The sequence below is a fragment of the Stegastes partitus genome, unplaced genomic scaffold, assembly GCF_000690725.1.
Source record: "Stegastes partitus isolate 25-593 unplaced genomic scaffold, Stegastes_partitus-1.0.2 Scaffold686, whole genome shotgun sequence".
Lineage (NCBI taxonomy): Eukaryota > Metazoa > Chordata > Actinopteri > Pomacentridae > Stegastes > Stegastes partitus.
The window spans coordinates 101621-113193 of NW_007578417.1; the positions used below are offsets into that span (position 1 = coordinate 101621).

An 11573-nucleotide genomic window follows, 5' to 3' on the forward strand; every position below is an offset into this window, starting at 1 on the left:
CACACATGACACATCTTTCCTGTGTTTGGATTTCAGAGCAGCAATGGTTGTGGTGGGTTTTTGTTTTGTTTTGCTAGAAATCTACAAAATGTTGATGGTTGTTTTTCTATAGTCAAATATATGCTTCTGTATTTATTGTACTTGAATATATTCCTATATTTGCTGCATGGCTTACTCACAAACTCATTTATTGGCTCAAAAAATAACTCAAACCAACTTTTTTTTTTTTTCCTACTGAACTCTATACCAGCTGATTTCACTCAGTAACTTGCAGATAACCTGTGAGCAGGAGACTAATCAGTGACAGCAGCTGGTGTTTGATTAGACTGAGAAGCTCAAGAGGCAGCATGAAAGAAAAACAGAGGAAGGACTTGACTCGGTGAAGATTTTTTCTCTCGTCTCACTTGCACAATCGCTCATTCGGTGCCTCAAAGCAAATGTGTGAGTGAGATGAGGGGTGAGAAAGAGCGAACAGCACAACAGTGAGTGTATGTGAAAGAGAGAGAGAGAGAGAGCGAGAGAGATGAGATCCACCCCACCCACATCCATCCGTGTCCAATGTGAGGGGGAGGTGAAGCAGTTGAGAGCTCACTCTGCTATTAACTGGCATTATTTAGTTGTCTCAGTCTGGAGAAGAGGCTAGTCGAGACTGCTCCTCATCAGGTATGACTCTCTCTCTTTTTTTTTTTTAATGGGTGTATTAAACTTTTATTGATTTTTATTTACTGGCCTGTCAAGCCAACACAGAGCAGAGAGTTGGGGGTCTATTAAACCCGTTTTGTAGTGAATGGTGCTTGTTATGCTGCTGTTAAGGATCGCTCTGCTTGATTATTTCAGTTATGTTATTATTGGCCACAGATAAAAAAGCCCTCGGGCCGTTTCATGTCTCATAACTCAAGCGGCATCTATGTGTTGGTACTTGTAAAAAAATCCAAGTGAGACAAACAACATCACAATAAAAATGAGCTGAAAGGCTACAGCTGCAGTAAGGTTAAGACCAGCTTTAATAAGGAATATTGCAGCAGATTGTGACGACAGGAGGTGGTGATTCAGTGCTGATCGCATAAAGAAAGAATGAAAGGGGCTAATGGAAAAGGGTGACATAGGCTGGAAAAATGAAAATGAGACACTCTCCTTTTTTAAAAGGGAGTTTTGGGTTTGCTCAAAGGCAGCAGAGTCATTTTAGCAGGTCAGTCGGTACACGTTTGAAAGAGTGCACATTTCAGCCAGAAGAAGAATGCTGATGAGTGATGTTTGGCTTCTGAAAAAAGGGAAGTTAAAGGGGAAAGAGAGAGAATGTGAGATGATTGTGTACAAAGGGTTATGATCCAGCAAGAAAACAACCCGCTCTTCCCCTTTCTGACGTGTAATAAATGTTGTCCTGATTAAAATCTTGCAGACATCAGTTACTAAGTTGCTGATTTGTCAAAGGCTGTGGCGTTTAAACAACTGTCATGCTCCAGCCGCACTCTTCTATCTTGTTCTTCTTCTATGTTCTGCTGAGATCAGGCCGAGACGTTACACAGGGGTTCCAGTCATACAAGATCATGTAAAGCGCAAGAAACTGAAACCGAAATTCTTAAAAAAGTTCTCCAGTGAGGCTTGTTCCTTTTCATGTCGTCTGAAGCTAAGTCTCAGTCAAACGTGCTCCTCGTGTTCAACCTAAACCAGAATATACTTTGCCGGTGTAGATTCACAGTCATTTAGCAAACACTGTAGAAGTGAGAAGCAGCTGGATTTGCTGCTTAGTTGCTGTAAAAGCAAAATATACTGAGTGCATCAGTAAACTTGAGTATCACTAGTAGTAAAAAAACAAACAAACACCTGTAGTCTTCAGCACAAACATCCCTGCAGAGTTGTACGCCTTGCGGTTCACCCCTATTTTTAGGGCAGCTGAGATGTTGCTGGTGCTATTTTTGCACCTCGTGCAAATCTGCAGTGTGACCGGTGCAGCAGGCAACACATGCCAACTGGTTTTCTAGTTGTCTGCCGTTAAGGAGAGCGCAGCAGAGGGGTGGCCGGTTTGAAGAGATGTGTTACAGTAAGATGAACATGCTCTTTTCACTCTTTCTGCGTCAGGAGGAAGTTGCTATCGTCTGTGGTGGGTGGAGTGTGACAGTTTATGGAGGGGCATGCTAGGGGTGCAGCAGTGGGTCCGAGGCCTTGACTAGAATAGTATGTATGCACACAAAGCATACTACACTTCTGCAATATGGACAAAACCAACAGAGCTGGTGTTTAATGCTACATGGTGATACAGTGAAATGTTCACTTCCTTTATATAGAATTTCACCCGGTTGGAGCAACAATGACTTCCCACGTAAAACTTCGGAAGGAGAAGGTCGGTGTTGTGGACTACGATACACAAATCAAAGGTAAACCACGAACAAACTTTCATCTGTACCATTCTAGCAACCTCTCCCACTTTATCACCACTCACTCATGTTCTTTTGTGGAAAAAAATCTTGTAAAATCTGTATCTCATACAGCCGAAAGACTTTCAGAATGAGTTATGTTGTCTCCTACGCACTTCTTTCTGTTTGCAGAGGTGCGTTGCCAGCTTGTAGACCAACTAAAGGTGTTGGACTTGCAGCTCGAACAGAAAAGCCAACAGCTGCAAGATCTGGCAGACTACCTGCGGCGGCGGGGTGAGATTGAAAGCGAGTACTCCCGCTCACTGGAGAAACTTGCAGAAAAGTTCACCTCAAGGATTAAGAGGTAATGACAACCCTGCACACAATGCACTAAATTGACAGTTCATCCGAGGATGTGTCTGGACTGAAAGTGTCTTTGTGTCGATGTCTTTTTCGTCTTTTGTACTCGTACATGTGCTCAGGAAGGATCCCAGCAGTCACTCGGTGGCCCAGGTCTGGCTGGCTCTGCTGTCCCAAACCCGCCAGGAGAGCAGAGACCACAACGGCCTGAGTGAAAGTTGCAGCAACTTTCTCATCCAGCCCCTTACACACTGTCTGGAGTACACGCAACGCCTTGCCAAGAAGGTACCATTAAAACCGCTGACCTGCCTGCCATAAACACGAAGCCTGTCGAGTATTTCAGACAAGTCTGGCCTTCTGCAATGTAACTCACTTGCAGCGTTGACACTTTCACAATATCCCCTATATATCTCTTGACATTGAAAATACACTGTGGCTCACTGTGTACTTTCTGTGTTGTGCTACCTCAATGTGTGATATTTAGTGTCTGCATTGTGTTTCCAGAGTAAAGACATCTGTACCCAGCTACAAGACGGACTGCTGAAGGTTACCACAGAGCTGCAAACTGTAAGTGAGAAACCAACCACCCAAGACACTTCCCGCTTCCTAAACATGCAAAATAAAGCAGTGCCGTGTGTATCTGTGTGCAGGCTTGGCGAACATACTACCAGTACCACTCCGACTATGTGGCCGCCGAGGGGAAGCTAAGGGAGGCAGAGAAACAGGAGGAAAAGCAAAAGCAGAGCGCTGCTAAGAAGCTTGAGAGGTTGATAGAAAAAGTAAATATGAATCTTTTGTCTTGCATTATGCGCATGCGTGCCGAGTATGTGGCTCTTGGTGACGATGTTTGTGTGTTGTAGAGACAAGGTAAGGTTCAGGAGATACACCTGAAGTGCAGCAAGGCCCGAAACGACTACCTCCTAAACCTGTCTGCTGCCAACTCCTCCATGAATAAGTACTACCTCCAAGACATCTCTACTCTCATAGATGTGAGTGCACCGGTCTTTAAACTTGTGTATGCTGCCTTTTCCTTTCAACATAAACAAACTCTGTGTATTAAGTTTCGGAACCCCCCGTGATCTGGGGCCAGACCATAGTTACCACCTAAAATATCGTGTTTTAATAAAATGTCTGGATATCATGTCTTCCAGTGTGCAGATGTAGGATACCACGTCTCTTTGGACCGGGTGATGCAGGCCTACCTGTCCAGACGCTGGCGGGCCCAGCAGAACCTGAGCACCGGTCTGCAGCAGCTCCAGGGGGCCGTGTCCGGGCTGGACCAGAGCCAGGACAGGGACACCCTCCTGCAGGACCACTACAACACCTTCTCCATGCCCCTTCGCTTCCCCTATCAGCCCCATGACGGGGACCAGGCATGTGAATAATCTATCAGTGTGCTTTTTTCTTTTCTTTTCTTTTTTTAGCTGGTTTTTCTGTGGTGTGGTGCCCCAGCTCTAGATTTATTTACTTATGTTTTGCAGGTTTCTGAGGTCAGTGCAGAGTGTGAGATGAGATGCGAGCTAGAGACCAGATTCAGACAGATACAAACCAGGCTGAAAGCCGTCACCCAGGAAACAGAGGAGGTAAAGTATATCTTGCAACTCATCTGCATGTTTCTTGAGCCCCTACAAGGCTACAAACAGTCTATCGCATAATGTTTTTGTGTCCTTATTCTAATTTATTGAAGGACATTGAAAGTACGATAAGCTTAAGCTGGGAGGCAAAAGTACTGCGTTTCAAAGCGATGAAGAAGCAAATCCAGAAATAGGGCAGTAACTTCTCGCTTTTGATTAACTTGTTCTCAGGCCTTCATAGAGTGTTTTTATCTCGGCTGACGTAGCTCTCACAGGCACTTGAAAGCAACATAATGTTATTTTTTTTAAATAGACCATTGCAGACACCGATATTGCAACATAGACAAAAGGCCTGTACTTCTATCTACAACTGTGAACAAAAGGTTACATACACTTGTATGTCTTGAGTTTCCAAAGACTCCTTCAGTTCTTATTTTCTATGATTAAAAGATTGAAACGCGTGCATCTTTGGCACAAAAAAAATCATGAATTTTGTTTCTTTCATAAATGTAATATAGGTCTTCTGAAAATATGACAAATTCTGCTGGGTGAAAAATATACATCAACATACAAAATCAAAATAGAAAAGCTCATCAAGAACCTGTGGACTGTCCGTGTCAGAAAGCCATCAAATTTAATTGAAGTGCACCAATTCTGTTGATAGTGGTCAAAATACAACCAGAAGCTTAAAAGTACCTAATTCAGGTGAAAATGGCTGAAGGACATCCATCCATTATCTACACACCGCTTAATCCTCACTAGGGTTGCAGGGGGGCTGGAGTCTATCCCAGCTGACTTAGGGTGAAGGCAGGGGACACCCTGGACAGGTCACCAGTCTGTCACAGGGCTACACTTAGAGACATTTAATCAGATATTTGGATTTCTGAAGGGCTGCAAGGTGGCTCGGTGGCTAGCACTGTCACCTCGCACCTAGAAGGTCCCTGGTTCGCATCCCGGTTAGGACACCTGGGATCTTTCTGCGTGGAGTTTGCATGTTCTCCCCATGCAGCGTGGGTTCTCTCCGGGTTCTCCGGCTTCCTCCCACACGGTCCAAAAACATGATGAGGTTAATTGGTCACTCTTAATTGTCCGTAGGTGTGAATGTGAGTGTGCTTGGTTGTCTGTCTCTAAGTGTAGCCCTGTGATAGACTGGGTGTCCCCTGCCTTTGCCCTATGTCAGAATTATGTGAGGATTAGGCAGTATATAGATAAAGGATGGATTGCTGTATGTATTTTTAGCAGATTTAGTCATATTTTAAAAAGATCTGTAATAAATCTATTAAAGAACCAAAATGGATGATTATTTATTTTTATGACAAGGACGCATTTGTGTTTCCATCATAGAAAATTAAGAGTTGTAGGAGTCACTGTAAATTCAAGACTGCCATGATACACACACTCTTTACAAGTTTATGTAAACTTTTGTTCATAACTGTATATCCAGATCAGAATCTGAGTCAGCATCAATATTCTGACCTGAGTACAGCCTTCCACTTCAGCTGCAGGTCACTTCTAAGTTGTTCTTTCTGCCACTTCCACGCAGGCTGGTAAGAACATGTCAGCAGCTCAGGCCTCCCTGCTGGAGTGCATCAGTGATGATGATCTGGAGCTCAGCAGCGGCTCTGGTTCGTCTCACGACGGCAGCACTGAGAATCTTACAGTGAAGCCCAGCGTGGCACGACGCAGGGCGGCCAACCTGCAGGAAATAGAAAACTCCTACTTCACTGTAAGTCTGTTTTTAATGCAATAGATCAGAAGAGTTTACTTTTCAGTTTCGTGATGCCCGGCTGATGTTGATTTAACCACTTGTTTTCTGACAGCATGCACGTCTGATTTGTTTTACAGAAAGTTAAAGAGTACCTTGTTGGCAGCTCCCTGGTGTCTAAACTTCAAGCCAAACATGACCTGCTTAAAGTAGCTGTGGAAAAAGGTAGGACTCCTGCATTTCTCACATAATAATGCCACAACAAGGCCAACCGCTGACCCAAAGTGTCACTTAGTAACAAATGGTGTAGGATATTGTTATCAACTTTTGTTTTTTTTGGTGGTTCTAACTTTTGCTTCTTAAATTATTTCTTTCTTGACAGCTGAAGCATCAAATGGGCATCAGCCAAGGTATGAATATAAATATTGCCAGTTCCTATGGAGTCATTGTTTTTATTAATTTGCGATAGCACTAAGACGTTGTGCACTGGTGAGCTGTACATATTATGCACTTGATTAAAATGGAGTTTCTTATGTCTTCATGTTGCGACATGTCAATCTGCAGACTAACTGGAAAGTCTCTGCGTGTCAGAAGGAATCCCTCAAGTGCCAATTTGTTGCACAACCACAAACTTTTCAGTGGAGACATGCTGTCCTTCATACAGGTAGCTACCATTATAATTATGCGTTTCTTCTTTCATTGTTCATTCTGTATAGTTCTTCGTTTCTAGTATCCGTCTGTACTCGTATATCAGACCTGCTGTTTGTGAAATTCATCACGAAATTCTTTTTTTTTTTTTTTTTTTTACAGGCATCAGGACAACAGATTCCAATTGTTGTGGAAAGCTGCATTCGCTTTATCAACCTCAATGGTGAATACTCGAGAGCAAAGGAACAGAAAACCAGCAGATTTGTAGCTTTGATGCACAAAAAATACATAAAAGACACAGTTTTATCTTTTAAAGCCACTGAGAGATCAACACTGACATAAACACAAGTCACCAGCATTTGTCATAATTCACATTCTTGTACAAATTTTAAAAAGCTATAGTAACATAAAAATGTTTGTGACTTTAAGTGTATATTTTTGAATTGGTTTTAAAAGTTCTCAGGTAGTTTAAAGCACTGACGAATCATAGCAACATGCCTTCTCTTCAGGTCTCCACCACGAGGGCATATTCAGAGTGCCGGGGCCTCAGATGGAGGTCAATAACCTGAGGGATGCATTCGAGCGAGGTAGACCTGTGTGTTTTGTGCACGTGTGTGTTGGGTTAACCCCGACTTATAGAGTAGCTCTGCTCACTGTGGAGCATTAATAATGTGGGGCAGTGTGCCGTGGGCTTCCTCTGCAGGAGAAGACCCCCTGGCTGAGCGCTGGTATGACCTGGACTCCGTGGCTGGAGTGTTGAAGCTCTACTTCAGAGGACTGGAGAATCCACTCTTCCCCATCGACAGCACCAGCCAGCTTCTAGAACACACTCGTGAGTGTGCATGGGCGTATGCGATGTGATGACTGTGGCTGAGGATGTACAGCAGCTTATCTTTCTTTCCTCACCTTTTCTCAGAAATAAAGAACGAGGCAGAGCGAGCAGCTCAACTCAAATCAGTCATCTCTTCCTACCCTGAGCCCGTCATCATCGTCATGAGATACCTCTTTGCATTCCTTCATCAGTGAGTATTAAAACTTGCTGTGGTTGTGACTGGCACATGCTTGAATGAGCAATTATGATCACATCATACAATCAGGAAATGAAAGCGTGACTTTATAGAATATGAAAGAGCCAGTTTACTTGAGTCTTGTTAGATCTCAGACGTATTTTTAGCATTTTTTTTTTTTTTTAGTCAGCATGCAAAGTCAGGGCAGCATGGTGTTGCAGCAGTTAGCACAAGCAGCACCTTGCAACAAAAAGGTTGTGGGCTCTGGCCTTCTACCACACTCCAAATGCATGCATGGTAGGTTAATTAGTGATTCTAAATAATCTGTAGGTGTGAATGAGCACGAATAGTTGTCTGTCTTTTTGTGTCGGCCCTGTGATGCACTCCAGCCCTCTACAATCTCTTAATCTCATTGTACATGTGTATAGTGACAATAAAGGCATTCTATTCTACAAAGTTCTACTGAATAATACAAGTATAGAAAACGGATAGCTGGAAATGCGCACGACCAGCTCATATCCACAGCGGACCGATGATGTTGCACTTGAGACACAGGAAGATGACATGTTTTGACATCTTTACACAGGACAATTGGGGCAAAACAGGATTTTTTTATTTTTTTAAACTTAATCCATCTAGTAGTGTATATGATGTAAAAGAACTACTCAGATCTCATATCAGCTTGACAGAGATAACAGATGGTGACAGTGATAAAAATGCCCAAAAATAGACAAAGGGGAAAATGTTGACTCACGGAACACTGTGTCATATCGCAATAAGGAAACCACAAAACTCAAGCCAAAAAGAAAAAAACTGAATGTAGTTTAAATATCAGAACGTTTTAGAGCAAACGGTTAATGTTTAAGGGTTGAGCTCAAATTTTGGACATATTTGCCTCTTTTGATTTTTGTCCCTTCTTCATTGTCCCCATTTTTCCCTTCTTATCTTCTCCCTGCTCCCTCCTCCAGTGTGTCTCAGTACAGTGACGAGAACATGATGCAGCCTTACAATCTGGCCGTGTGTTTCGGCCCCAGCCTGGTGAGAGGGGCTCAGGATGAGGATGTTGTCACCCTGCAGCCTCAGATCAACGCCCTGGTCAAGGGCATCATCCTCCAGCATGAAAGCATCTTCCCCAGTCAGAGCGAAGTGCAAGGACCGGTGTACGAGAAATGCATGACACTAGAACAGGATGACTGGTACGGTGAAGAATGTTCTGACTCGCAGATGGATGCATGCACATATCGTTTGTGGTTAAAGGATGATCTGAGCATGTTCTCTCCACAGTGAGCCTATTAATGAGGAAGGAGATGTTGAAGCAGAGTGCACTCTTAGTAAAGATGGTAAGTTTTATGTGATTATTTGGGTTTATCGCTTTGTCTTTGTGGACTTAAAAAAAAAAAAAAATACTTATGTGCTTTGCTACAGATTTGGAAACGGGATTCTTAGCTGACAACCGCGCAAAAGATCGTCCTCGAGCTAACAGCAGCGGCTGCATAGACCACAGCAGGTCAGCAGCTGGACCAGCAGGGGGAGGCGTCACTTCAGGTGGAAAGATGATGCTTCAGATTCCCGTTGGGCCGCAGTGCAAGCCGCGGAGGATGCACTCTCCTGGTTATTCGCGCAGAGAGTAAGTAGTACTCACCGACTAATTATATTTGAGTGAAAAATGAATATTCAGTGTTTTCTGATTTCTTTTTCTACACACAGAAGCCACCCACTCTCATCTTCTGAGGATATAGCTGTTCAAGTAGACAAGGTTTGTCTGGTTTATTTTCTTTCAAATTATGCTGCTGGTTCCATTATTTAATAAGAGACCATTTTTATTGTTGGTTTGGAAGGGATTAATTATTCAGTTCATGGGTTTTAACTACCATTGTCTGGTTTGGCATCTGCAACTGTAAATGTTTAGTCAATAATTAAGTGTTTTTACAATAATCCATAAAATCTGCAGCTGCTACAAAAAAAACTCGTCTAAATTGTCTGTAGCACTTTTCCAGAAGGTAAGTAGTTGAACTGTCCTTCTAAAATGTGTTTCTGATGAACTATAGACCAAAAAAGAGAAGAAAATCACCAGCCAAACCACATTTTGACAACTGGCAAATTATAAATTTGTTTATCAGTGGTTTACAATAGTCATGTCAATGCTTTAAGTGCACAAGTAATTACTTGCAGTCCCCCCTGCTGGGCCTTTGACTGGGGTCATCTGCATCCTTTCATCCCCAATGGAGGGCTTGACCAAATTACTAATGATTTAATGACAAAAGTACATTGTAGCTTTTCTGTCCACCATAACAGAAGCTTCTAAGCAGAACAAAGACAGTTGTGTCCTTTTCCACTCTGTCTCTCTCTCATCACCATTATTCCTTCCAATTACAGGAGGTCTGTCGCCAGATGGACACGGTCTTCAAGGAGCTTATTTCGCGGCAAACACTGCAGGATCCCTCCTCCAATGTCTCCTCCTCCTCTGCCCAAGCTCCCCAAAAGAAAGGCAGGCGTGGTGATGGACGCAGGGGGAAAGGAGCAGGTCTCTTCAAAGCAGCAGAAAGAGATGATGTTAATGAAAACTGAAGTGTGGCTTGAAGGGCTCTGACTGCAGCTTTCAGCACATCTATTTCTAGAAAAGTCAGATCACTGACCCATAATCCCTTCTCTGAGGTGCCTGCGTTCGGTTTAGGCTTCTCTCCACAGGGTGGCACCCGACTACAGAGCTTTTTCATTCATGTTTTGTACGGCAAATCCCATTCGTGACTGCAGACCTGCAGTTCAATATAGAAACTGAATTACTTGAAATGCACAGATTTATTTGGGTAAAGCTGCATGCGGTTGTGCAGCTTTATTTCTGCATCGGTGTAGGTGTTACCATTCAACTGTTTCTAGTTAAAGTCAGATTTTATCGGTGATTTTTAGTCCACATACACACCTCTACATGTTCAAATGTCTCTCAAAAAGAGATGGCGTTACAAAGTTGATAAATGAAACTGTGAATACTGTAGCTGTAAGGAATTTGTATATAATGAAATATTTCTAACTTGTTTCAAAATTTTATGGTTTGTGTGTAGAATACATAACAAATAAATAATTGGTCTGTTCTCATTGCTTTTGGAAAAAATCATGAATTTTGGATATAAGGGCTTGAAAAACAAAGTATAACTTGCATTTCTTCTGGTAAGCCTTGGTTATTTTAGAATTTTGTCATGTTCAGGCAGGGGCATGGTTGTTCAGATGACTCCTTCCCCAAAAACATGTTCCAGCTCTTCCTGGGGGATCCTGAAGCATATTCCCAGGCCAGATGAGACATTTATTTTTCCCAGTGTTCTCAAAAATCAATCACAGGGTTTCCTACCAGCTAGGGAAAGCTGACGGTCCCTCAGATGCCTGAACCATATTTCATCACAGTGCCAACATTACTGTTGATGCTTCACCAATCTGTCAGTCTCTCACTCCATTTTACCCACACTGTGAACAAGACCCTGAGATACTTGAACTCCTTCACTTAGGCAGCAACTTACTCAGAAACCCGGGGGGAGTAATTCACTATTTTCCAACAGAAAACCTTGGCCTTGGTGGTGGCTGACACTTAATTTCAGCTGTTTCACATCAACTACAAAACGCTGCACCGCATGCTGTGCACAGTCGAACAGAATCACATCATCTGCAAAGAGATGTGCTCCCTGCGGACGCCTCTGGATCCGGAACTTCACGTCCCTGACCTCCAGCTGCTGGTTCCTTCCCACCGTTGCCAAGCGCTTGCTCAGAGGAAGTACAAATGCTACTTTGGATTGTTGGGTTCTCTGTTTAAATTTGTAAGGTCTATACCTTACTTTGCTAAGCGCTGTGCGATAACGTGTGTTGTAAACTACGCTATACAAATAAATTGAATTTAATTGAAGAGAGGAAGTTAGAGAGGCGACCTGTCCAAGGTGTC

General features: G+C 43.0%; 1 protein-coding gene across 2 annotated transcripts; it reads left to right on the plus strand.

Moving 5' to 3' along the window:
• Nucleotides 1–559: 559 nt before the first annotated feature.
• Nucleotides 560–10741, plus strand: LOC103363734 (rho GTPase-activating protein 4-like). 2 transcript variants are annotated; one of them, XM_008290594.1, is made up of 23 exons: nucleotides 560–663; nucleotides 2080–2175; nucleotides 2286–2375; nucleotides 2547–2718; nucleotides 2837–2999; nucleotides 3219–3281; nucleotides 3365–3493; nucleotides 3575–3703; nucleotides 3866–4087; nucleotides 4196–4297; nucleotides 5832–6014; nucleotides 6134–6218; nucleotides 6376–6403; nucleotides 6558–6657; nucleotides 6804–6864; nucleotides 7151–7228; nucleotides 7345–7473; nucleotides 7558–7663; nucleotides 8617–8844; nucleotides 8933–8988; nucleotides 9074–9275; nucleotides 9356–9404; nucleotides 10025–10741. In XM_008290594.1, exons 3-23 carry the CDS (start codon nucleotides 2309–2311, stop codon nucleotides 10214–10216), a joined length of 2544 nt encoding a protein of 847 aa, XP_008288816.1. In that variant the 5' UTR covers nucleotides 560–663; nucleotides 2080–2175; nucleotides 2286–2308; the 3' UTR covers nucleotides 10217–10741. The 2 variants fall into 2 exon arrangements, with proteins under 2 accessions (XP_008288816.1, XP_008288815.1); XM_008290593.1 differs by lacking the exon at nucleotides 2080–2175.
• Nucleotides 10742–11573: the final 832 nt, after the last annotated feature.